The sequence below is a fragment of the Amblyraja radiata genome, chromosome 17 (genome assembly GCF_010909765.2).
Source record: "Amblyraja radiata isolate CabotCenter1 chromosome 17, sAmbRad1.1.pri, whole genome shotgun sequence".
Lineage (NCBI taxonomy): Eukaryota > Metazoa > Chordata > Chondrichthyes > Rajiformes > Rajidae > Amblyraja > Amblyraja radiata.
Window position 1 is genome coordinate 29,752,549 of NC_045972.1, and position 27,230 is coordinate 29,779,778.

Below are 27,230 nucleotides of genomic sequence, written 5' to 3' on the forward strand. Positions count from 1 at the left end.
GTCACTGTTGCCAGTTGCCTGTGATAACTTGGTTTTGTGTGAACACTTGCTTGAGCTTAGACAGTCTACATAGGACATGATCTATTTGTGATTTGGAGCAAAGATAAATGGTCAGCAAAATTCTGGACTTTCTCATGACAGAAATTAGAAAGAAATACTCAATCTACTTGAATCTGAAGTAGCAATAGGGTGGCCATGGCATTACAAACAAGAATGTGCCTCCATTCTACCCCGCTAGTAACACTGAAGAAAATAGGAGCAGAACCACACAAACAGTACGTCATCTCACTCCACCTGCTTCCAATGTCATTTACCCTCAACCCAAGAGGGCTTCCTGCTATCCCAGATATACAGAATTTACATCTACCCACCTTCTTCCCAGCAAGCCCAGCATAGCTGAATCCAGGGCTCTATTCTTGCCCATGTACCAATTTCTGTACACATTGCATTTCATGAACCCTTGTATATGGAGCTCTATTCCCACCTGTGTACTCATTCCTGTACTGACAACATTCTGTGCCGGACTCCAATTCCACCCTTAGGTTAATTCCTCTACAGCCAGCACATTGTAAATTCCTGAATCCAGGGCTCCATTCACTCTGGTGTACAGACTTGAAAAAACAGCACTCTGTGCTGTGTTTCAGATCTAATGAGGTGACTTCCAGCAATGATCAGATTAAATGGTCAGGAAAGCTGAAACTCCAACGCCACATTTTGCAAAGCTCATACAATGCCAATGATACAGCATCTATCATCTGGACCATGTCCTCGTTTCACTGCTACCATCAGGAAGGAGGTGCAGAAGCCTAAAGTCACACTTACCCAGGCTCAGGAACAGTCACTTTCATACAACTATCAGGTTCTTCAACCAATCTGCGCAACACTAATTCCACCTCAGCAACAGAACATTATAGACCACTAATAATAAAAAAAGAACTGCAGATGCTAGTTTATACCAAAGATAGACGCAAAATGCTGAAGTAACTCAGGGAGTCAGGCAGACTGCCTGGAGAAAATGGATAGGTGATGTTTCGGTTCAGGAACCGTTTTCAGTCTGAAGACGGCTCCAGACCCGAAACGCCACCTCCTGCATGACCATGGGTGTTTTCTAGTTGAAATATGGAAGTGAAGATGCCAGTTTATGTTTTTGGGTCGGGACCCGTCTTCCACCTGGTTGACATTTTCTAATTGTGTTTTGTATTAATGTCTTCGTTTTTTAGTCTTTTGCTTTTTAGTGACTTGCAGAATTAATGTGTAATTTATGTATAATGAATGTTTTGTGTGCTGTCTAAGTCTATGTGCTTGTGATGCTGCTGCATGCAAAATTTTCATTGTACTCGTACCTCCAGTACTTGTGCATACGACAATAAACTCGACTTGACTTGAGTAGGTTGTTTGGGTGATGTAATTTTAGAGTATACGATGTCCGCTTTTAGGTTAGTAAACAGAGAAAAAAGTAATTAATTTTGAAAGATCTCCCCTCTGGTTATCCGAAAAGAGGTTAAAGATTTAAAACAAACACTAGACAACAGAAGTACAAACTGCTGTGGACTCAGCAGGTGAAGCAGCATCTGTGGGGAGGAAGAAATCATCGATATCTAACATTGAGTTGTTGTACGCTACCTGTGATGCCAGCATGTCAACATGCGGTTTCTGGATAATGTGACTTGTCCTTGATATAACTTGGCTGCCCTTTGGTTGGGCAATGACCGAAGCATGAATAATTTTGGATTCGGAGATTGGGCTGATTTCAGGTGGCTTGCTTGGTCCATCAACGTTTAGGCCTCCAGGCACTTGAAATGAATGTTGCATGGTTCCTTCTAGTTGTGCTGCTGGAATGATAATATATTTTTTTAAAGCAATGAATGAGGAGCAGAAAGATTCTTAGTTCATCTCCCTGGATATCTATCAATCTATACATATAACTAAAATTCTCATCATATATATACACATCTAAATAAAAATATAAACACACATATATATAATTGCTATTGCACTATATTATATATAGTGCAATTTAGGGAGTATTATGTGGCAAAGGCAACCCTCCCCCAACTGCACAGGGGTGGCTGAGTGCCTTTTGTGCCTATATATAGTGCAATAGCAAGTTTTGTTCAATTTTACAAAGTATTTCCCTTAATAAACTTTAATTTACTTTATTTTTTAATCTAATACTTCGGTGTTTAAATGATTGGCGTCACAAAAGGCACTCAGCCACCCCTGTGCAATTGGGGGAGGGTTGCCTTTGCCACATAATACTCCCTAAATTCTGAACCAATGGAGTTCTGTGCGCTTAATGTTATTTATGATAAGGCTGTGGATTCTTTTTTTTTTATACAATCGTTTATTTAGATCTGGTAATATTTTTAGACATTAACACACTTGTTTTTCATTGCATTGTTTTCAGCATGCAGCTGGGAGAACCAAGTCCACTTGCATTGTTGGTTTGATTTCAATAAGATGAAACTTTCTTTATTGTGCTGGCAGTAAGGATTCTATATTGAATGTATTTCAGATGGTTTCAAAGGTCATAAGTGATAGCAGCAGAATGAGGCCATTTGACCCGTCAAGTCTACTCCGCCATTCAATCATGGCTGATCTATCTCTCCCCCCTAACCCCATTCTCCTGCCTTCTCCCTATAACCCCTGACACCCATACCAATCAAAAATCTATCTCTGTCTCTCTGCTTTATAAATATAAATTAACGGCCTCCACAGCCTTCTGTGGCAAAGAATTCCACAGATTCACCAAACACTGCAAATTCATCACCAAAGCAGTCCCTTGAATTAAACGTGAAGTATTTAGAGAGGCAAGAAGATAAATGTGAAAAACAGAGAATTTATACCTTTTGGATCTGATTTGGGATTGAAGAAAGAATAAAATAGGATCAATAATAATAATAATAATACATTTTATTTATGGGCACCTTTCAAGAGTCTCAAGGACACCTTACAAACATTTAGCAGGTAGAGGAAAAACATGTAAGGGGAATGAAATAAATAGTAGAGACATGACTAGTACACAAAGTAAAGACAGAATTCAATTCAAAACACAATATGAGGCAATTAATGCACAGATGAAAAGGGAGGGGGACGTGGGGCTAAGGATAGGCAGAGGTGAAGAGATGGGTCTTGAGGCGGGACTGGAAGATGGTGAGGGACACGGAATTGCGGATCAGTTGGGGGAGGGAGTTCCAGAGCCTGGGAGCTGCCCTGGAGAAGGCTCTGTCCCCAAAACTGCGGAGGTTGGACTTGTGGATGGAGAGGAGACCGGCTGATGTGGATCTGAGGGACCGTGAGGGTTGGTAGGGGAAGAGGAGGTCAGTGATATATGGGGGGGCCAGATGGTGGAGGGCTTTGTAGGTGAGGACCAGGATTTTGTAGGTGATCCGGTGGGAGATGGGAAGCCAGTGAAGTTGTTTGAGGACTGGAGTGATGTGATGCCAGGATTTTATGTGGAATGAGGTGTCATCAGCGGTCACTCTAAACGAGTATGACTGTCCTCTCCTCTCTATAGGGTCGTCTACTTGTGGGTCTGCAGATGTCTGTAGAGGCCGATCTGCGATCCACACATCTTGGTGCTACGTGGGCAGTGGAGACTGGCGGTGGTTGGTAGTCATCGGGCCCCCATCTCTCTCTCCTTACGGTGCTCTCACTTTGTCTCTGCGACATGGCGTAGCTCCTTTTCATGACCTGCAGCTCCTTCCTGCACGGATTTCCTCCAGGAGCGCCTGTCCAGTGCAATTTGCTCCCAGTTGCTCGATGTGATGTGGAATTTCTTCAAACTGTTCTTGATGTTGTCCTTGAAGCGTTTCTTTGGCCTGCTGGGGGCTGGCCGACCTTCCTTCAGTTGAGAATACAGGATCTGTTTAGGGAGATGTGTGTTGGGCGTGCGGATGACTAGGCCAGTCCATTAAAGTTGGTGCTGCATTATTGTGGTGGTGATGCTGGCCATGTTGGCTTCCTCCAAAACGCTGATGCTCAGAATCTTTTGTTAGGATCTTTGATGGTATTGTTCCAGGGCTCTCAGGTGCCTGCTGTAGGTGGTCCATGACTCGGCTCCATACACAGGGTGGGGAGGACAACGGCTCTGTAGACCAGCAGTTTTGTTTGGGCCTTTAGGTCTCGGTCTTCAAAGACTCTTTTCCTGAGTCTGGCGTAGGCTCCGCTGGCACAACTCAGGCGATGGTTGACCTCAGGGTCGATATCAGCTTTTGAGGAAAGAATGCTGCCAAGATAGTGGGCTGGGTAGACAGCTGGTTGGGTGGAGATTGATGTAGGACCTGGGTCTTCTTGATGTTTAAGGCTAGGCACATGGCTCTGTATGCCTTGGCAAAGGCAAACAGGATGCCCTGGAGGTCTTCTGCAGAGTGTGTTGCAACGGCGCGGTCACCCGCGTACTGAAGCTCCATGATGGCGGTGTTACTGACTTTGCTCTTGGCCTTCAACCTGTTAAAGTTGAAGAGCCCACCGTCAGTTCTGTAGAAGATTCTGTAGAAGATTCTCTCTCCTGTCAATCATGCCATGAAGGCCAAGCCTCTTCTGGTGGGAGGGGGGGAGGGACTATAAAACCCAGAAGTGTGGGCGTGGCTCAGTCTTTGCAAGATGGAGGAGGGAGAGGTCACGACTCGCTGTCTTTAGTGGCCTTACACCCTGCTTGAAATGGTATGAAACTGCACTTGCATTTGGTGGCCTTGCACCCTGCTTGAAATGGAATTTCAAGGAATAGTTGTGAGTCAACTGCCAGCCCACCAGCCGTGAGTGAGCGAGCTGCCAGCGCAACAGGCTTGAATGACTGAGCCGCCAGCCCAAGAATCCATTTGACCCACAACATCCATACTAGCCCTCTGGAAACCAGTCCCTTCAGCCCACAACATCCATACTAGCGCTCCAGAAAGCCCCCCCCCCTCCCCACCACCACCCCCACTGGCCACTAATATTGGAATTGGTGGAGAGGTGGAATATTGCGTTGGGGGACCAGCCCTCCCGTGTGATGCTGGTCCCCCACTTAGTCTAGTGATTTTATAAATCTCCAAAGGTCATCCCTCAGAAATGAGAAACTAAGCACTACAGACAATGCCGAAGGTGCCAAGTAATGAACATCTCCCACAAGAGGGTTGGTAACCATTTCCACTTTACATTTAATGGTATTTCCATAGCATAGATCCCAAATCATTATACTGGTGTACAGCACTGACGAAAAACAGTCAGACTAACCACATGCCTATAACTGTAAGTCAGAAGATGGGCGTCCTGTGGCAAGTCTTTGCACCATTTAGACAAGCACTTAAAAGGCAAGACATTGAAGGATATGGGCCTAGTGAAGCCAAATTACCTCCAGGTTCAAGGACAGCTTCTTCCTAGCAACAATCAAGCTGTTGAATACTGCACAACTCTAACCACTACCTCAGTAGATGAGATCATGGGTGGATGTGCTTAAGTCTCAGAAAACATGCCAAACTAGAACCGGCTTGTTTAGTCACATGGGGAGATGGGATATTGCTAATGGATGCGCAGATGGTGAGCAAAATAAAGGTGTCGAAACAATCATAAATATTACCATCCTCATTCTCTTTCTGGATTTGGTCGAGAGTAGCCTTGGCATGCATCTCCTGAGCCCGCAAACACACAGGTGAGGTGCCACTTGTAAGAGCTTCATTTATAATGGAATCTATGGTTAAATAGGCAGCTTGATAGTGGTTTGCAAGGAAGATGGCAGCGTTTGTTTTTCCTGTAACAAAATATGAAAAAGCATGTTGCAACATCAGAAAAGTAAAAAAAATTAGTATCTATAGAATATGTATCTTTAAAATGTCAATATCCAATTCTTAAGGGCTATGTGGGGAAAGCACTGAGGCAGTTGGGATGGCAAATGCTCAGCACACATCTTCCATCAATTTTCAGTTGTCTGATAAAAACAGAATCAAACACATTGGTCTTAACATGTTTAATTAGATTAAGGAAACAAAGTTCAGCCACTTAAACATGGATGGACATTGTTACCTCCTGTGTGGTTATTGATGATAATGTGCAAACTTCAGAATTTTCCAGGAAAACCAATCAAAGGAAAAGCAAGAAGATTCTCAAAAGATCTTCCCTCTTAATAACACCTAGGAAAGAACCATTATCCAGACACATTGAGCTGCAGCATCTCTTTTGCAGAGCATAAGGATTGGAATATTTGATTGCAGTATAAAGGCTAAAAAACGCTTGAAAACATTTGCACTGGTGATAGAGCTGTGGCCTCAGGGGCCAGAGTCAGATTCAATCCTGAGTTATTTGCTCGACCCTCTGTGACTGTATGGGTTTCCTCCATGTGCTCCGGTTTCCTCCCACATCCAAAAGACACGTGGGCTGGTAAGTTAATTGGCTTCTGTACATTGCCCCTAGTCTGAAGGGAGTGGATGCAAAAGTGAGCTAGTGTGAACTGCTGATCGATGGTAGGCGTGGTCTTAGTTGGCTGAAGGGCCTGTTTCCATGCTGTATCTTTCAATTAATTCAATAAATCAACACTGCTGTGCAAAGGGCCAGCGTTGTGTGAGTGGCTGGGTTTCTTATGTGTCTGACATATGATTCACAGTGTTCACTGTGGATGTGACTGTGTGATCCTGGCCAAGATATGGGAGAAATGCAAACTTTATGGACAAATTATTTTCCAGCAGTAACCATTAGGAGCAACTTTGGCTTTGATAGGCAGCTAAGCTATGGCAGTAAGCACCAACTCCTTCTGACAGATGATGAAACAATGTACCATGGGAGAGGGTCGTCTGGGAAAATTATAATGGCCCCACAGCCCAATAAAAGGATCAATTACATCCAAAAGGATTCCATAGTTTGTTCTGATGGTAAGCACACCTACAGTAATTCACTGATTGGATTTGTTAACTCACTCTGAAGAAGGCTTAGGTCCTTCAGTTAAAATATTCACCTGCTTACAAAGCATATAAGGCCTGTTCTTGTCCTTCACAGCGTGTGCTCCAAATGTTACAGCAACAGGATTCATAGCAAAAGGATTTGAGTATAAGAGCAGGGAGGTTCTACTGCAGTTGTACAGGGTCTTGGTGAGACCACACCTGGAGTATTGCGTACAGTTTTGGTCTCCTAATCTGAGGAAAGACATTCTTGCCATAGAGGGAGTACAGAGAAGGTTCACCAGACTGATTCCTGGGATGGCAGGACTTTCATATGAAGAAAGACTGGATAGACTCGGCTTGTACACGCTAGAATTTAAAAGATTGAGGGGGGATCTTATAGAAACTTACAACATTCTTAAGGGTTGGACAGGCCAGATGCAGGAAGATTATTCCTGATGTTGGGGAAGTCCAGAACTAGGGGTCACAGTTTAAGGATAAGAGGAAAGTCATTTAGGACCGAGATGAGAAAATCATTTTTTACAGAGAGTGGTGAATCTGTGAAATTCTCTGCCACAGAAGGTATTTGAGGCCAGTTCATTGGCTATATTTAAGAGGGAGTTAGATGTGGCCCTTGTGGCTAAAGGGATCAGGGGGTATGGAGAGAAGGCAGGGATGGGATACTAAGTTGGATGATCAGCCATGATCATATTGAATGGGGGTGCAGGCTCAAAGGGCCGAATGGTCTACTCCTGCACCTATTTTCTATGCTTCTATGTTTCTAATAGCTTCAAACAGTGGCTGTGCAGCCACTGGTATCACTGCCACATGTCTAGTGGCCTCCGAAATGAACATCAAACGCAGTGGGTGGTCACAGAACTTATTGTTCAGCTCTGTATTATAGTGTTGTGTACATTTAATATTGGTTTTCTTGTATGGCCCAATCATTTAATGTCTTCAGATCTAGGTTACTGACAAGGTTTACCCTAATTCATATTCCCCTTTTTCTATTCACAGTTCCTGTACCAGAGGCTGAATCAATACCTGAAGAAGGAGTTCCATGTACAATAAAGGCAATGCCTTTGCGGTTCCGGGCAGCACATGCCTCCGGGGACAAGTCAAGTCCGAGGTATCTGCCAATGGCCTTAGATACGGGAGTGACTTCTAGTTCTCCAACACCAATATTGAAAGTGGATTCTGTTTTCTCTCCTGCAATAGACACATAAATGTTACACATCGATCTTTGCACAAATTAATTTCCCTATCTTCATTCTTTACTCGTATCCACAAGAAACTTTCATTGATAGTAAATTCATGGTCTTGCCCACTAACCTCAGCATGATACTGTTTTCGTTCTGAACAATTAAGAACAGAAAGAGATGGTAAAGACAAAATATAATAATTCTCAAGAAAGGACACTGGGGTCACACGATAGGGTTAGCCCTCTCAATTCCTTCCAATGTGAATTTTCTCATGCTGACCTTCACTCCTTGGTGAAGGTATGGGAAAAGAATGACATGCTCTATGTCCAGAGGCCAGGGGGACCATCGAACTTGCCCAAAGTCAAATAGGACCAGATAGATGAGGTTCAATGCTATATGTCAATGCTAAGGACTAGGACGGCATGCTCCACAAAGTTCAAAATTCTCACGTGTAATTAGTCAATGACACACCTTCAAATATTATATCATAACTTCACGTAAAACCACGCAATTTATCACAATCTCCCAACAAGCAAAACTGCCATTCAACATCTATTGGTTCACCACTCTGCATCGCTGCAAGCCTCACATTAACAGCTTCTAGCTGTCCTCTCATTTTTTTTGCTGACTGCCTATTGGGAATAAGGAAATAGTGGCAAGATTATTTGCTGTGAATGAGCAGAGTGAAATTTGTATTTTTATTCATCATTTTTCAGGATCTGGGCATTACTGGAAGATTATTAAGTATAACACCCAAATATCCCTCAAATATGCATGAGTATGTCAAGGTAAGGCTCTACTTGAATGACTGCAGTCCTTCTGGTAAAGGTGCTCTCACAGTGCTGTTGGGGAGGGAGTTCCAGCATAGTCCCAATGATCATGCAGAACCAGATATTTATTTCCAAGTCAGTATAATGTGCAAGTTGAAAGAAAATCTCAAGGTGGTGGTGTTCCCATAGTGCTGTTGAAGAAATATATGGGAAGGAACTGCAGATGTTGGTTTAAACCAGAGATAGACACAAAATGCTGGAGTAACTCAGCATAACAGGCAGCATCGCTGGAGAGAATGAATGGGTGATGTTTCTGGTCAAGACCCCTCTTCAGACTGATGTCAGGGGAGTGGGAGATACATAAAAAAGGAAGTGTATAGATAAGGAAGTGAAAGTTGTGAAAGCAGGACAAAGGGAATAGAGATCAAGGAAAATGGAGAATAGATCATTGTTAGTTGGGAGAAGGTAACAACAAAGCAAACAGAAATAAAAGTGACAGTAAGACTGGTTCAAGAACTGGGAAGGGGGAGGGAATGGAGAGAGAGGGAAAGCAAGGGTTACTTGAAGTTAGAGAAGTCAATGTTCATACTGCTGGGATGTAAGCTGCCCAAGCAAAATATAAGGTGCTCCTCCTCCAATTTGCGCTGGGCCTCACTCTGACAGAAAGGACCCAGGACAGAAAGGTCAGTGTGGGAATGGGAGGGGGAGTTAAAGTGTTGAGCAACCAGGAGATAAGTTAGGTTTAGGCGGACTGAACGGAGGTGTTCAGCGAAACGATTGCGGAGCCTGCGCTTAGTCTCGCCAATATACAGGAGTCAACACCTGGAACAGCGGATACAGTAGATGAGGTTTCAGGAGGTGCAGGTGAACCTCTGCCTCACCTGAAAAGACTGTTGGGGTCCTTGGACGAAGTTGAGGGGGGAGGTATAGGGACAGGTGTTGCATCTCCAACGGTTGCAGGGGAAGTACCTGGGGGTACTTTGGGTGGGAATGGATGAGTTGACCGGGGAGTTGCAGAGGGAATGATCTCTGCGGAAAGGGGTGGAGATGGGAAGATGTGGCTAGTGGTGGGATCCCGTGAGAGGAGGCAAGAATGTCGGATGATTATGTGCTGTATGTGACAGCTGATGGGGTGGAAGGTGAGGACCAGAGGAGAGGGGGAGCAAGAGTGGAGCTGTAGGATATCGAGGAGACCCTAGTGAGGGCCTCATCTATAATGGAGGAGGGGAACCCCCGTTCCCTAAAGAATGAGGACATCTCCGGTGACCTGGTATGGAACACCTCATCTTGGACGCAGATGCGGCATAAACGGAGGAATTGGGAGTAGGGGATAGAGTCTTTACAGGAAGAAGGGTGCAAAGAAGTGCTGTTGAAGAAGACTGGGCAGATAACTGCACTGCACTTTGTAGACAATACACACCATACAGTATCCACTTTACCAAGATGAATAAAAGATACAGATACAGTGTTCAGGGTAGACAGCGAGAAACTAACGCCCATGATGGGAGTCAAGATAATGATTGGTATTTGTATCGGTTTATTATTGTTTTATTCCCTCAGTCGCCGTTCCAGTTGCTGGTTTTTCAGGCAACTGTAATCCGTGGTGCTGATTTGACTGCGCTGTGTTTACAACTCTCTACAATTTCTTGTGGTCTCGAGCAGACCAATGTGATATATCCAGATAGGATATTTTCTCTCTTACAGATGACCTTCCTACCCTTTCCCTTTTTCTTCCCCATCTACTGAGAAACATAATAAATTTGAGCTATATTGTTAAGCAAATATATAAATAGCATTTCTTCACACTGCCAGTGGTGGATGGAAAACGGCAGCACACTCCCCTCAAGAAAAAATGTGATGTGACGAATCAACTAAGAATTTAAAGAACATTAAATATATGTTGTTTAACAACAGAATGATGGGATTTGGAAGTAATGTGATGTAGTTAGGATAAACTCAATTAATAGTTTTAATGGAAGATTTTGCTATACCTTTGGCCTTCGGTGCTTTCTCAGTTGCTTCAATTTCAATCTCCTTTTTGTCCTCTACAGCTGAGACAACTGTTACCTTTGAAGATGTTTCACTTTCACTTGATTGTCTGTAGATTTCCAACCTTTCAGCTTGCTCAGGCGACTTATCTTCCCTTTCACCTTCTACTGAGAAATTAAATAGTCGCAAATTATATGGAAATTGTAATTCAAAGTTAAACCAGCTTCAGATTTCATCTTTGTTGTTGTCTTTTAGATGTCATTTAATTTTTTTTACACAGAGAGAGTGGTATGAGCCTGTAATGTGTTACCAGAGGAACTAGTAAAGGCAGGTATGATAACAATGTGTAATGGGCATATATATATATATATATATGTGTGTGTATATGTGTTTATGTGTGTATATATATATAGACCACGTGCAGGACATGGGATTAGTTTAGATTGGCATCATGGTCAGCACAGACTTGGCGGGCCGAAGGTCCTGTTCCTCTGCTGTACTGCATATGTTATTACTCTGATGGGAGCATTTAAATACTTTGCAGACCAGAAGACCTTGTATCAACAGACCAGTGTAAAAGTAGAAACAGTGCAAATGACAGTGGAGATAAATCTGAGCAGCATCTCCTGAGAAGAACTAAATAGGGTTTACGTTTCAAGCTCTTGACCTTGTGTCAAAAATGCAAATTTTAGAAATCATTAAAATGCTATAGAAACTGGAAACCTAACATAAAAGCAGAAAATGCTGAAAACACACAATAGGTCAGACAGCAATTTTAAAAACAGAAAAGGTTAATATTTCAGGTCAGTGATTGTTTTCAGAACATTGATCTGAAAGGTTAAATCTACTTCTGTTTTGTCTGCTAAAGACTCACAGCAATTTCTCTTTTTTTTCGAAATGCTGGAGGTAAACAAGTTTTAGAATGCAGAGGGAGGGAATATAACATAGAAGAACAGCACAGGAGCAGGCCCTCCAGCCTGCAATGTCTGTGTTGAACATGATGCCATGTTAAACTAATCTCCTCTGCCTGTATCTGATCCATATCTCTCCATTTCCTCCATATCCATGTGCCGATCTAAAAGTCTCTTAAATGCCACCATTGTGACAATTTTAACTTTGGGGATACGAGTGGTGCCAAAGAATACTGTTCAACATGATAATGAGTCAAGCCAAATGAAGAGTGCTGTGCTTGATGGGGACTATTCCTTTCCTGGGAGAAAGCTGAGAGCCTTCTGGCAAGGGATGTGGGGTGTTGACGGTGAGAATGACTGGATGTTAGTGGTAGGAAATGGAAATATTAACGTATTGTTTCAGAGGCATTATGGAAATAGGAGGGAAGAAACAAGGAGATATGACAAACACTATGAAGCATTAGATCTGACTCAATATAACACAACCAACAACCTTTGGTGTAATAAACAACTGTTGGCATTTTGGGGGGCCTGGTGGGGTAAATTGTAACACCACACAATATTCAGCGAAGTTAAAACTGCTCAAAAACTTGATCAAAATGTACTTTCAAGAAACAATGTTAAAGAGAAGAGAATGTGTGTTCTAAATCAGGAATGAGCATACCGGCAGATAATACATTCATATAAAGGGTAAAGTCAGTGAACCTGCTAAGTGTTGTTCAATGTGCCGTTCCACGTTGATGTGCGAGTATACTTTATTTTGGAGTACCTACCATTTTCCGCTTCAATAGCCTCCTGTAATTTTCTCTTTGCTTGTTCCTGTTCTTCGATTAGAATCTGCTCTTTATAGTAATCAAGTAACTCTATCGGCAACCTCTCGCCTGGTTGTCTAGGTGGCAGTAACAGTGTATTCAGTGAACTGTAACCTTTCATCTTCCGCAGAATCTGTCAGTGAAAAGATGGCCCAGAGAGTTCAATGTTAAAGGGTGTTGCAAATGAAACAAGACTGTGATAAAAACAGAAATGCTGGAACTCCCAGCAAGCCAGATCGTCTCCGCGGAAAGAGAAACATTCATTTTCATTATATTGCTGATTTGCAGCATTTGTAGATTTCTGCATTTCATATTGGAAAACCTGCATTTGTTTAATCTGCAGGAATGCTTATGCAGTTGGTTTAACATGCTACACCTCAGTGCAGTAGAATACTTGCTATAATTTGGATTACTTGTATCACATCTCAATTCTTCCTGTGATCAATTTCCATTTCCCTTGTACAAATTCAATAACATCCATTCACTACAAGAAAACTCTTTTTCAATTATCCTTTTCCTTCGAGTCACAGTGGTATTCATCTTCCATACATAGTCAAAGAGGTTTAAATAAATCTCTCGTGAGCTATAAACTGAAAACACAATGATGCTTAACAAAAAAAGACACAAAGTGTAGGAGTAACTCAGCGGGTCGGGCAGTGTCTGTGGACAACATGGATAGGTGACGTTTCAGGTCAGGACCCTTCTTCAGACTGATTGTGGAAGGAGGGAGTAAGTTGGAAGAGATAGGGGCTAGACAAACCCTGGCAAGTGATAGGTGGATACAGGTGGGGGATACAGGAGGATAACTCCCATCAGGGTCTTTTTACCCTTGTCACTTCATACAATAAATAGCAAATAAAAACTTCAATATATATTGAAAAAAAACTAGCAAACAAACAATAATATTGCAAAGACAAAAGCAACGCCACCAATGAACTATGTAGTTCAGAGATTATTTGGAGGTTGTAGTGTTTAATAGCCTGATGATTGTACCAACAGAGTCACCCCACCCCTCTGCCCACCTGCCTGACTTTTTGATAAGACATTGATATTGACGAGTTGGCCAGATTTTCCAGCAATAATTAAGAAAATTTCTGGTTGCCAACATAAATATCAGCATCAATATGGGCTACAATACCAAGATAATTTTAAATCACAATTTTATACTGTGTAGCCTGATAACCATAACATCACAATTAGTCTTCTTCATCTTTATCTGGCTTTAAAAGAGGTGTTGTGGGAAAATATAGCTTCTGATAATTTGAAACCACCTTTCAGATCCTGTGATGCCTGTGTAAAATAATTGATCCATCCTAGTTCATAACAGAAAGTAAAACACAATTCAATGCTTTGTATTTTGCAGTTGTAATTTGATAAAATCAAGAGCAATTGCTACCATCGTTCCAAGAAACCAATGGCAGATATACCTGTTCCTTTTATGTGTTGTTCGGATATGAAAACATCAACAATGATTTGATGTTTCACCACACCTTGTATTGTCGGCAACATTCTCCAATGAAATTGTGAAATCAATTGAATCACATGATAGTCCCTCACTAAAATATACTGAAAACCTAATTTGTTGCATTAGGTCTAAATTAGTTTTTAAATGGTATTCCTAGCTCTAATTACTGCTTTTAAAAATCCCTGGCTCTAATTAAATTTATGTAAGCCTATTGAAATTACTTTGCATGAACATTCTAGTGCAAAAGATTATGAATGAAAAACAATTACATGGAAATTGAATCACAGAATATCACATTTATCTGTGCTAAGATTAAATTTCAATGAAAGGTCTTTTGGAATAAGAAATTGAGGACTTACTGCAAGTTGCATTATTTGCAATTTTCCATCTAGATAATAAAAAGTGAATTCGGATCTGGTCTGGTGTATGCCACTTAGCCCTAGAGTGTTCTCTGCCATTTCATGAGAATTACCCTGATCTGACTATAACCCTCACATCGGCAACCAAACACTAACCTTTCACGTCCTTGCTTATCAAGAATCAATCTTCTTCTAACTTAAAAACATCTGAAAGCTCTACTACCACTGCCCTTTGAGGAGAGATTGTAAGAGCAGCCCCTCAAACAAATGTTTCTTGGAACATTAGCAATCAGCTCATAAATATGCCTTTATCAGCACCAGTCAATTTCTAGCCATATATTTTGAAAGAAAATATGATACTTCCGCTTCTATCGTAATTGAATCTTCAGTCAGAACTGTGTATCGTGGTTAGATGGTGTTTTATTGTTGATGGTATGATTTCTGTAGGAATTCTTTGGTGAGATAAGCTATTTATGTAGCAAGTACTGGGATAAGGAATCCCATAAACTGTCATCTGACAGCAGCTAGTCCCCAGAAAAGAACAAAGGTTGCTTGATCTTTGTGAGTAATCTTCTCTGAGATCGGCTCCCCCCCATTGTCAGGTTGAGGTCATATGCAAAAACTAGAGGAACAGGAACAACTAATATTCACGGTCTGAAACAAGGTGCTGACCCATAAAAATATACTGAAAATTAACAGGTTCCTACCCTGCAGGAATGGGGTACTAATTTTGGATGATCAGCCATGATCATATTGAATGGCAGTGCTGGCTCGAAGGGCCGAATGGCCTACTCCTATCTTATAATTTTCTATAACTTGGTCAGTCAATTTCCGACTGTAGATACAACCTGGGCAAATTCCTTGTATCTGAATACTTGGCCAATAAACTTACTTAAGGCCCTGTCCCACGAGCATGCGACTCCATGCGGCAAGCGCGACCTAAAGGGCCTGTCCCACGAGCATGCGACTGCATGCGGCAAGCGCGACCAAACCAGAAGCAGGGGCCGCGCGGAGGTCGAGTGAGTGACATGAAGTTCGAGCGAAGTCCGCGGGAAGTTCGCGCGTGACGTACGGTGTCGAGGCGGTGCGTACGGCGTCATGGTGGCTGCGGGCTGGCAGGCCGTTGCCGCGCGGAATTTTTGAACACGGTCAGTTTTTCGGAGCCCCGCGCGATGTCGGGACCAGCTCCGCACAACTCCATACGGCTCCGCCGATCGAAGTGGGACCGGCCCCGCGAGGCCGTATGGCTCAAGCGACCACGTTAGGTCGCGCTTGCCGCATGGAGTCGCATGCTCGTGGGACTGGCCCTTAACTTCATTACTTCAATGCAGATGAAGTGTCCCAACCCTAAACGTCAACAATCCCATTTCCCTCCACTGATGCTGCCTGCCACTCTTAAGTTCCTCCAGCACTCGTACTGATGGTAATCTAGAGGACACAAATTTGATGGGGATGTTTCCTCATTTAAACCTAAATAGTGGACATTTAAATTGGTAAACTGATCTGTTCCTCAAAGGACACAATAAGCCAGCATATCGTTCAAGCCTGCATTTCATTCAGTATGATCATGGCTGATCTGCCCCAGGCTTCAACTGTTATTATGTGCCATTTGTGGGACCTTATATAGACAGGTGTGTGCCTTTCCAAATCATGACCAATCAATGTAATTTACCACTGATAGACTCTAATCAAGTTGTAGAAACATCTCAAGGATAATCAATGGAAACAGGATGAACCTGAGCTTAATTTTGAGTGTCAGAGCAAATGGTCTGAATACTTATGTAAATGTGATATTTCAGTTATTTCCTTTTAATTACTTTGCAAACATTTCTAAACATCTGTTTTCGCTTCTTCATTCTGGGGTATTGTGTGTAGATTGATGATAAAACAAATGAATTTAATCTATTTTAATATAGGACTGTAACATAACAAAATGTGGAAAAAGTGAAGGGGTCTCAACATTTTCTGAATGCACTGTAACTCAGTTTTAAATGACAGCCCCTTTATTCTGTAAACGACGGGCAATCTACTCCACCAGTGTGACATCCTGGTACTGGCAATCTATCTCTTTGTTTCTGAGAAATTATGAAATTGATAAATATCTACAAAGACCTTTTCTTCTTCCAGGTATTTCTCATCAAATTCTAAAGAGTAGAATTCAACCGGGAAGCTGCAAGGATTCTTCACAACTACCGTTCCCTCCGTTTCTGTGCTGAATGGTAAAACTGGACCCAGTTCCAACAAAGTGGAAGAAAAGTCTAAGCAAGGCTCCTGCCCTTGACCTCTGCCCATGATCAGCACCTGGTTACTGCTTTGTGCCAAGTTCAACACCAGCCGATGGTTATAAAGTTTCTGTTGATTTAAAAGAAACAACCATAATTAAAATTTCAGTTGTTATGATTGGGGATAATTAGTTGCATTGTCACTCATAAAACATTCTGTTAATTATCACATTAGTATGAAACAGAACTCTACTTATCAATATGATTGAGCAATAATATGTTTCAGATATATAAAGAGAAGAAAAGGAGAGATGGTTTCCAATGCAAAAAACTGAATAGACAGGTTTAAGATTTTTGACCAAAGAACTAAAAGGAACTAAGAGGAAATTTTCATGCACAGTTATTATGATCTAAAATATACTGCTTGAAAGAATGCTGGGAGCAAATTTAATAATTACTTTCAGAAGTGAATTAGCGAGACTATGGGCAAAAATCAGGGAACCAGGACAAACAGGACAGCTCAATCAAAGACATCTTGTCATAATGAGCTCAATGACCTTGAAAGCTGAGTCGAGCCAATAGAATGTCCTCAGCAATCTCTATTTCCCATGCAAGGCAGTGACTGGCTCACTGGATGGATCATGGCTGGCCTGGTTCAGTCCTGAGTATTTAGGACAGTCAGAGCTGATGCTGTTCAAAGTGTTCACAGAATCAAAGAGAGGATGGCACTGAAACAGGCCATTCCCCATCAAGTCTGAATTCACCCATTCATATCTCATTTGGAAGGTTCCTTGGATGACATTCCATCCTACATATTCTTGGGCAAGTGCAAAGCCTTTGCTCAATGGCGCCATTATGATAGGCAATATCGCCAAGACACAAATCTCCACAGGCAGCTGCTACTTTATTCTTTGGGTAACTAACCTCCTCTGCAGGGGTGAACGTCACTTGCACATTAACTCTCTCTCCAGCTTTGACCACACCACATAACGGCAGCATAAGAAACACCTGGACTGGCTGCTTCAACTCTTTCAATAGTTGGGATCGCAGGTGCAGGGGAACGTACCTATCAAGCTGTTTAATTCAGAAACAGCAAAATAGTATTAACAATGTACAAGATCAATAAATTACATTTACACAGAATTATGCAGATGTTTGCAGTAAACAAAGTTGACATGTCCTGTCACTATATACAGTGGCTTGCAAAAGTATTCATACCCCTTGAACTTTTCCACATTTTGTCACGTTACAACCACAAACGTAAATGTATTTTATTGGGATTTTATGTGATAGACCAACACAAAGTGGTGCATAATTGTGGTGGAAGGAAAATGATACATGGTTTTCAAATTTTTTTACAAATAAAAAACTGAAACGTGTGGCGTGCAAAAGTATTCAGCCCCCTGAGTCAATACTTCGTACCTTTGGCTGCAATTACAGCTGCAAATCTTTTGGGGTATGTCTCTACCAGCTTTGCACATCTAGAGACTGAAAATGTTGCCCATTCTTCTTTGCAAAATAGCTCAAGCTCAGTCAGATTGGATGGAGAGCGTCTGTGAACAGCAATTTTCAAGTCTTGCCAGAGATTCTCAATTGGATTTAGGTCTGGACTTTGACTGGGCCATTCTAACACATGAATATGCTTTGATCTAAACCATTCCATTGTAGCTCTGGCTGTATGTTTAGGGTCGTTGTCCTGCTGGAAGGTGAACCTCCGCCCCAGTCTCAAGTCTTTTGCAGACTCTAACAGGTTTTCTTCCAAGATTGCCCTGTATTTGGCTCCATCCATCTTCCCATCAACTCTGACCAGCTTCCCGGTCCTGCTGAAGAAAAGCATCCCCACAGCATGATGCTGCCACCACCATGTTTCACAGTGGGGATGGTGTATTCAGGGTGATGTGCAGTGTTAGTTTTCCGCCACACATAGCGTTTTGCATTTAGGCCAAAAACTTCAATTTTGGTCTCATCTGACCAGAGCACCTTCCTCCACATGTTTGCTGTGTCCCCCACATGGCTTGTGGCAAACTGCAAACGGGACTTCTTATGGCTTTTTTTCAACAATGGCTTTCTTCTTGCCACTCTTCCATAAAGGCCCGATTTGTGGAGTGCATGACTAATAGTTGTCCTGTGGACAGATTCTCCCACCTGAGCTGTGGATCTCTGCAGCTCCTCCAGAGTTACCATGGGCCTCTTGGCTGCTTCTCTGATCAATGCTCTCCTTGCCCGGCCTGTCAGTTTAGGTTGACGGCCATGTCTTGGTAGGTTTGCAGTTGTGCCATACTCTTTCCATTTTCGGATGATGGATTGAACAGTGCTCCGTGAGATGTTCAAAGCTTGGGATATTGTTTTATAACCTAACCCTGCTTTAAACTTCTCCACAACTTTATCCCTGACCTGTCTGGTGTGTTCCTTGGGCTTCATGATGCTGTTTGTCACTAATGTTCTCTAACAAACCTCTGAAGCCTTCACAGAAGATGGGGAAAATTAAAAGGAGATGCGTGGGGCACTTTTTTAAATAGAGAATAGCGGGTGCTTGGATTACACTCCCAGAATGGTGGTTGAAGAAGATACAATAGTGGCATTTAAGAGGCTTTTCGTTAGGTACATGGATATGCTGCAAATGGAATCACAGAGAAATATAGCAAGGAAACAGGCCCTTCGGTCCAACTAATCCATACTGACAAAGATCCCTAGTTACACTTTTTTCCTTAATATAAAATATCTTTGGATTCTCCTTTGCATGTGCCAGAGCCATCTCCCCTCTTAAGTCTGTTCCTCAGTCCCCTAAACACTTCCCGTAACTTCACTTCCCGAATCTCTGATACACATGATCTTAGCTGCCTATGGAGGGACATTAGGTTAACTTGACATCATGTTCGGTACAGACATGGTGGGCTGAAAAGCCTGTTCCTGTGCGATACTGTTTTATGCTCTATGTTTTATGAAACCAGAGCACCCAGAGGAAATCACATGTGCAATCTCCACACAGACATTGCTGGTGCAGTTTTAAACCCAGGTCGTTGGAGGTGTGTGGTAGACCAACTAGCTGTACCACTATGATGCCCTAAAATATAATTGTTACTGTCTCGCTATGAGAGAGTTTTAAACTTAAGGGCCTGTCCCACTTGGCCGTCATTTGCGCGTCACGCAGATGGCGTGCAAAGATTTTGTATATCACAAAATCCTGCGACGCCGCGCGCGGCCGCGCATCACTGCCTATGTCATCGCGCACCATGCGTCACGTGCGTGTCACGTCGCGCGCGTCGTGCGTCGTGACGCGTAAATGATGTCGCGTAATTTACGCACAAATGACGGCCATGTAGGACAGGCCCTTCAGCTTATTGGCGCAACAATACTATGCAGGTACGATTAGTTCAAGAACATAACTCATTATCACCTTCTTAAGCATAATTAGGAACTGACACCCACCACCACAGACCTGAATTAATAAAATGTAACTTTGTGTTAAATGCATCTATACTATTCACTTGAACTATTTTATGAGATGGATAATTCTTTCTTCTCATCACACTGCTGAAAAAAGGTTGCTTCTAAATTTCTGAATGGGTTTATGATTATCTTATATTTATGACACTCGGATCTAGAATTGTCAAGATAATTGCAAGTCACTGTGAAATTGAAAAAAATATGTTCTCACCTTTTGCATTACAAGGCTGCTATCAACGAAGGACCATTCACAGGGAACTTCTAGATGGTTGTAGAGCTGGATAGTTATAACTTGACAATGTCCACACTGCACAGTGCCAAAGTCCATATTGTCACTTGAGACAGTCAAGGCTGGCTCTGTCACAGTAGCTTGCAGGATGACATTCACTGCGGGTCCACCTACAACCTGAACAAATCATTAGAAATGTTATCAAACTAATTCAGCACTAATTTCAATTATCTTCTCCTCCTTTCAAGGCAACCTTTTCAATGGTTCAATAGTATGTTATTGGCACATGTATTGAGACAGGGTGCTCAGCTTTTTTCATGGCATAATGTTAATCTCCTCACTTATTTTCAGGAAATACAACATTCAATTTCACTGCTACGCGGATGACACCCAGCTCTACCTGTCCACCAAACCCACTTCCATGCTTCCTCCCTCTTCCCTGTCTGACTGCTTAGTGGAAATTAAAAGCTGGTTTGCTCACAACTTCCTCAAACTCAACAGTGACAAAACTAAAATTTTCCTTGTTGGCTCCAAATCCACCCAATCTAAATGTCCAAATTTCTAACTCACCATTGACAATTCCATAGTCCCTCCTTCCTCAAAGTTCAAAAGTCAGGGTGTCATCCTTGATAGCACACATTCTTTTGAAAAACACATCAATAATCTCACTCGGTCTGCTTACTTCCACCTACGCACTATCCACCGTCTTCGTCCATCATTCACACCTAACAGCACTGCTACTCTCATCTCCGCCCTCGTCACCTCCCGTATTGATTATTGTAACTCTCTCCTCTCTGGTGTAACCCACAAGTCCATCCATGAACTCCAATTGGTCCAGATCTCAGCTGCCCGCATTATCACCAGAACCCCATCCACCGAACACATCACTCCCATACCTCAAACAACTGCATTGGCTCCCTGTCCAATACCGCATTCGCTCCTCCATACCTCTCTGAACTCCTCCAGCCTTACACTCCGTCCCGAACTCTCCAATCCTCTTCTTCCTCCATCTGCCCGCCTGTCCATGATGGGGTCCAGAGCCTTCAGCCGTTCTGCCCCTTGCCTCTGGAACTCTCTCCCACTATCCATCTGTACCCTAGATTCTCTCCCCACCTTTAAACCTCCCTCAAAACTCACCTATTCAGACTGGCCTATCCCACATTACTTTCTATCAAATTCATGGATATGTTGTTTTCGTTTAATTTTATTTATATATTTGTAATGTGCCTGTTTTAACTGTAAGATGTCCTTGAGTGTTCTGAAAGGCACCCATAAATAAAATGCATTATTATTATTATTATTGTTACTTGCAGACGCTATGTTAATATATTTTTTTCTATACATTCAAGGGATGTGGGCTTTGCAGGCAGAACCATCATATCAATATGATAAAATGCTTATTATATAAGCATGGTTTTATGAAAGGACGATCTTGCCTGACAAATCTGTTGGAATTCTTTGAGGGAGTTATAGCAAGATAGACAAAGGAGTCAGTAGATGTTGTTTACCTGGATTTTCAGAAGGCCTTTGATAAGATGCCGCAAATGAGGCTGTTAAAGAAGATTAGAGCCCTTGGTATTACAGGGAAGATACTAGCATGAATAGAAGGCTGGCTCAATGGTAGAAGGCAAAGAGTTGGAATAAAGGGGGCTATTTCTGGTTAGCTGCCAGTGACTAGCAATGTTCCATAAGAGTCGGTGCTGGGGCAGCTATTCACATCATATATCAATTATTTGTGACCACATTTGAATGCTTTGTGACCACATTTGCGGATGATATGAAGGTAGGTGGAGGGGCAAGTAGTGGAGAGAAAGTAGGGACTCTGCAGAAGGACTTGCACAGGTTGAGAGTGTGGGCAATGAAGTGATAGATGGAATACATTGCAGCAAAGTGTGCAGTCATGCATTGAGAAAGTAGGAATAAAGGCATGGACTATTTTTAAAATTATGAATAGGAGGTGCAATGGGACTTGGGAATGCTGGTAGATTCCCAAAAGGTTAATTTGCAAGTTGAATCAGTAGAAAGGAAGCAAATACAATGTTAGCATTTATTTCAGGAGGCCTAGAATATAAAAACAGAGGTGTAATATTGAGGCTTTATAAGGCACTGGTCAGATAGCATTTGGAGTATTGTGAGCAGATTTAGGCCCCATATCTGAGGAAGGATGTGTTGGGTTTAAAGAAGGTCCAGAGTAGGTTTATGAGAATGATCCCGGGGATGACTGGGTAAACAAATGATGAGCGTTTGACGGCACCGAGCCTCGCTGGAATTTAGAAGGATGAAGGGGTAACTCAATGAAAGTTACCGAATAGTGAAAGGCTTGGGAATGGAGAGGATCAAAGATCCTATAGCGAGCAAGATAGTCCACTCCTGCTATATCCAATGGCCTGACGTGCAGTAGGCAACGGAGGGCCATTTCGTCGTCCATTTCAGTAACCAGGCCCGATTTTGTATATCTCTCTCGCAGTGTTAACAGCGTTGCGGGGGAAGTTTGTGTGTGTGATATAGGGTTAGATTCATAATTCTGTTCATTCATAATTCTGTTAAATTCTGTTAAATTTTGTTAAAGATTAGTATGTAAACAAATTAAGATTTTTAAATGTTTTTTTTTAAACATTTCTTTTTAAATGGCTCATGTGCTGTGTTTGAGTTGATTTTTGTATTACACTTGCACTCTGTAATTCATCTAATCACACTGTTCACAACTGCGGTATTTGGAAAAATAATAGCAATATCAAGATTCCAGTTGCTCTACTCTTGGAATGTTCTTTAATGTTTTTTTGTGTCTATGGAATTGTTTTTCAACAATAAAATGGGTCTGGTCTTCCCAATAGCCAGAGAGTGGAATGAGATCTGTCTGTAGTGGTGGGGTTATTAAATGAAGTATTTAACAAAATTAAAATTGTTTTGAGCTAGATAAAAAAGTGATGTATAACTTAACGATGGTTTTATTCAGCTACCATAAAACTGATTAGATTGTGTAGGAAAGAACACGCATACACACATATATGAAATTGATATAGATGTATATAATCATATAACACACACATATATATTTCTCCAGATTTCTATATCTAATGATAAACTTATTTCGGACACAAGGCCCAGATAAGGGACAACATTACATAAAAATACATTGCAAACCTCCCCGCAACTTTACCCTGGCGTCCCAGCCGTGCTGATCCGGGCCAGACTTCCCACACGCTGTGGAAGGAACATAAGCATCATTTTGCTTTTTATTGTGAGGCAGAGAGGCAGAAAGAAAATGAGGAGAAGATTTTTACCAAAGATCTTTGATTTTTATGAGGATGGTTCCGTAACCGGCTTCCGTCTGCGCACTAGTATGTTTGCTCCGCTATCGGAACTTTGGTGCGGAGACGAAAGCCGGTTACGGAAATGGGGCCGAAGATTACCCATGAATTTGCCCATGACCATACTACATCTTTTTCGTCGAGTGGACTATCTTGCTCGCTATGGGATCTTTGGAGAGGATGTTTCCACTAGTAGTATAATCTAGAACCAGAGGGTATAGCCTCAGAGTAAAAGGACGTACCTTTAGAAAGGAGATGAGGAGGTATTTCTTTAGTCAGGGAGTGATGAATCTGTGAAATTGCCACCGACTGCTGTGGAGGCCAAGTCATTGGGTATTTATACGATTGACAGATACTTGATTGGTAAGTGTGTCAAGGTTTATGGGGAGAAGGCAGCAGAATGGGATTGAGAGGGAAAGATAGACCAGCCATGATTGAATGGTGGAGTAGTCTCGAAGGGCTAAATGGACTACTTCATTCACATGACTTATGAACATTATATTGGCCATCCCTAGTTGTCAATGAGAAGATGGTGACGAGCTCCCTTCTTGAACCGCTGTTGTCCTTGAAATGTGGGTATTCCCCCAATGCTGATAGGGAGGGAGTTCCAGGATTGTGATCAAAGACACTGAAGGAAGGGCGATTTATTTCCAAGTAAGGACGGTTTGTCGCTTCGAGGGCAACCTCCTGGTGCTGGTGTCTCCATACTTTTGTTGCCATTGCCCTTTTAAGACAGGTGGGTTTAGAAGGTGCTATCTAAGGAGTCTTGGTGGGTTGCTGCATGGTAGATGGAGGACAGGCTTGAGGAGAGAGGAGGAAAGTTACTTGCCGCATGATTCCTCGCTGTAAGTAGGCCATTTCTATTCTTGTTATGTCCACTGGAAGAAGCTGCCCGCTTCATTTCATAGTGTCATGGACAGATAGCGTTATACAATATGGAAAAGGACATTCAGCCCAACCTGTCCATGCCGTCCAAGATGCCCAATCTACACTAGTTCTTCCTGCCCATGTGTGGCCCATATCCCTCTAAATCTTTATCCTCCATGTACCTATCCATATGTATTTTAAATGTTGTTATTTGTACCTGCCTCACCTACTTCCTCTGGCAACATGTTTCATACAACCACCACCCGATGTGTGAAAAAGTTGCCCTCTGGTTCTTATTAAATCTTTCCCCTCTATTCTTAAACATATGTCCGCAGGTTCTTGATTCCCCTACCTGGGTAAATGACTCTGTGCATTCACCCTATCTATTCACCTCATGAATTTATACACCTCTATAAGATCATCACTCAACTTCATAAGAAATAAATCCTAGCCTGCCCAACCTCTCGTTGGAGCCCTGACACAATCCCCATAAATCCTCTCTGCACTCATCCCATCTAAATGGCATCCTTTCTAAAGCAGGGTGACCAAAAGTGAACACGTGTAACATAATATCCCAACTTTTATACTCAGTACCCTGACTAATGAAGGCCAGTGTGAAACATTAAAGAAGCATAATGCGAGTCAACTGCAATTGCCGATACTTTACATTGATTTATAAGTACAACCCTTTCACAGGGAAACAGTGACAATGATCGCAGTCTGCGCTAGATGATCTGTGAGCTAAATTATTACCGTGGCAAAGGTCTAATCAGGCCAGGGCTCAATCACATCTTGCAGCATTTAACCCCACTCTTTCTTAATTTCCCTTTCGTTCTTCATTCTTCACTCCCTCTCAATTTCCTCTCCTATGTGTGTTCTTTCCATTTCCCCTCATTACTCCTGCCACATTTGAAGTTGGTGCAAAATACAACCTCCTTTAAGCAGTAGAAGTAGTAAAATCCATTTTCCTGATAAAGATATTTTATTATGAAGGAATACATTTATATCTACCTCTGAATGCAAGATCAAAATTAATCCTAAATATGCTATGTATCTAGGGTTGCCAACTCTCTCACTCCCAAATAAGGGACAAAAGGTCAAAATAAGGGACAAATTCCCGACGGCAATTCGTTGACCGACTCGGCCGTGGCTGGGTGAATGATGGGTTGGCCCGAATATGAATGATGACAAGGGCGGTCCCGTAAGGGACAAACTAATTTAGCCCAATATACAGAATGTCCCGGCTAATACAGGACAGTTGACAACCCTATATGTATCAATGGTACTTGAGCCAAGAGCATACACAAGGCCTGAACCTGTCAACCTTGTCCGTAACCATCTAGCTGTGAGGACAACGCAACTCTTGATCTTTCGCGGCATAGTGTAGCAGGGGTGGAGATGGGCTGTAACACTGCCGTGAAGATTAAGGGATGTGTGAGGAATCACAAGCACTTACTGCTCTTTGGCAAGTGATGCTGAAAACACCTTTATGTATGTGATGGCATTTGGATATAAAAGGTCACAAAAGTTGTCTGTTTAAGCTTGACAGCTGCGGCATTCCTAATATATCATCTTTGACATCATCTTTTCATATCATATCCTTTCATGTCTTATCATATTATCACCTATGAATTGTACTGAGCAGTATAGTGAACTAGAGTTCTCAGACCAAGTGATACATCCCAAAGGATATCAATTATTGTTCAAACCTGAGAAAAAAATTAATGAAACGGTACCCTAGAAAAACATGAGTGATTGTTAACGCACCTGTATTGATAGCAAAGCTTTTGTAAAGCCAATAGTGAGGCTTGCACTAAGGGGATCAAATCGTACTTCAAAAGTCTCACTTTCACAGCAGGGAAGATTCTTCACCCTGTGCAGTTCAGTGCAGAAACCTGCAGCACAAATTACAACAGATAGATCACCATACACACATTTAACTTAATTTTACTTGAGTGCACATTATAGTGAAAATAAATTGAACTTCTGCTGTAATGCCCTTGCTCAATTCCACCACTGACGAGAATGTGTATCTGAAGTAGTCACTGAATAACTGAGTGAATTCTATGGACTTCCAATGTTTTATCAAGAGATTAATAGATATCTCAAGGCAAGTTACAGGTTATAATCTACTCATAATGTCTGGATAGCAACTTTTTACTTTGTGCACAAATTGTACAAAAGTGAAAACCATTCCTGATAAATATTGATGGCACCAGTTATCCTGCAATGTCATTTGGTGCATCCTCATCTCAAACTGGATCTCAGCTCTCTGATGAAGAAATATCATTGGGCACTTACAGAAAACCAGCTTCCCCAAAGTCCCTTCAACATCAGCTGTGCAATTTAAAGGGCTATTCAGTTGCTCTTCACTGAGTGTTGCTCTGAAAATGGAAACATCTTGCACCCACTCCAGTTCTCTGGGTTTGGAGGCAAATGATGAGGCTGATGTGGAAACTGCCGATTCTTCTGCAAGTTGGGGAGGAGGTGCCTGGCAGGGTGCGTGATTGGGTAGCTTGTACACTAATATGCTCTTTCCACTATTTTCGTGGGGCTTCTGCATATGCCCGATGTATAAATTTAAGGTCCTTATTATCATCCTGAATGCTCCTTTTTCAATTTGTGACTGTGCACCAGAGAGTCCCAGGACCACAAAGATTGATTCTAACAAGTAGTTTGTAGGCAAAGGAACATGCAGCAAGTGGGAGGCTTTCAAAAGTGAGATTGCGAGAGTTCAGGGTCTGCATGTTCAAGTAAAAGTGAAAGAAAAGGCCGACAGAAGTAAGAAATCCTGG

At 42.2% G+C, this 27,230-nt stretch overlaps 1 protein-coding gene across 1 annotated transcript in view; it reads right to left on the minus strand.

Moving 5' to 3' along the window:
* Positions 1-27,230, minus strand: part of LOC116982984 (hydrocephalus-inducing protein homolog) — a 204,439-nt gene that overhangs the window by 164,535 nt on the left and 12,674 nt on the right. Inside the window, exons 6-14 of the mRNA XM_033036517.1 lie at positions 26,203-26,330; positions 20,240-20,434; positions 17,506-17,655; positions 16,472-16,711; positions 12,497-12,668; positions 10,815-10,979; positions 7,896-8,060; positions 5,561-5,731; positions 1,624-1,832 (exon numbers count right to left, since the gene is read on the minus strand). Coding sequence (XP_032892408.1) covers positions 1,624-1,832; positions 5,561-5,731; positions 7,896-8,060; positions 10,815-10,979; positions 12,497-12,668; positions 16,472-16,711; positions 17,506-17,655; positions 20,240-20,434; positions 26,203-26,330 — 1,595 coding nt within the window. The remainder of the gene's footprint in view (positions 1-1,623; positions 1,833-5,560; positions 5,732-7,895; positions 8,061-10,814; positions 10,980-12,496; positions 12,669-16,471; positions 16,712-17,505; positions 17,656-20,239; positions 20,435-26,202; positions 26,331-27,230) is intronic.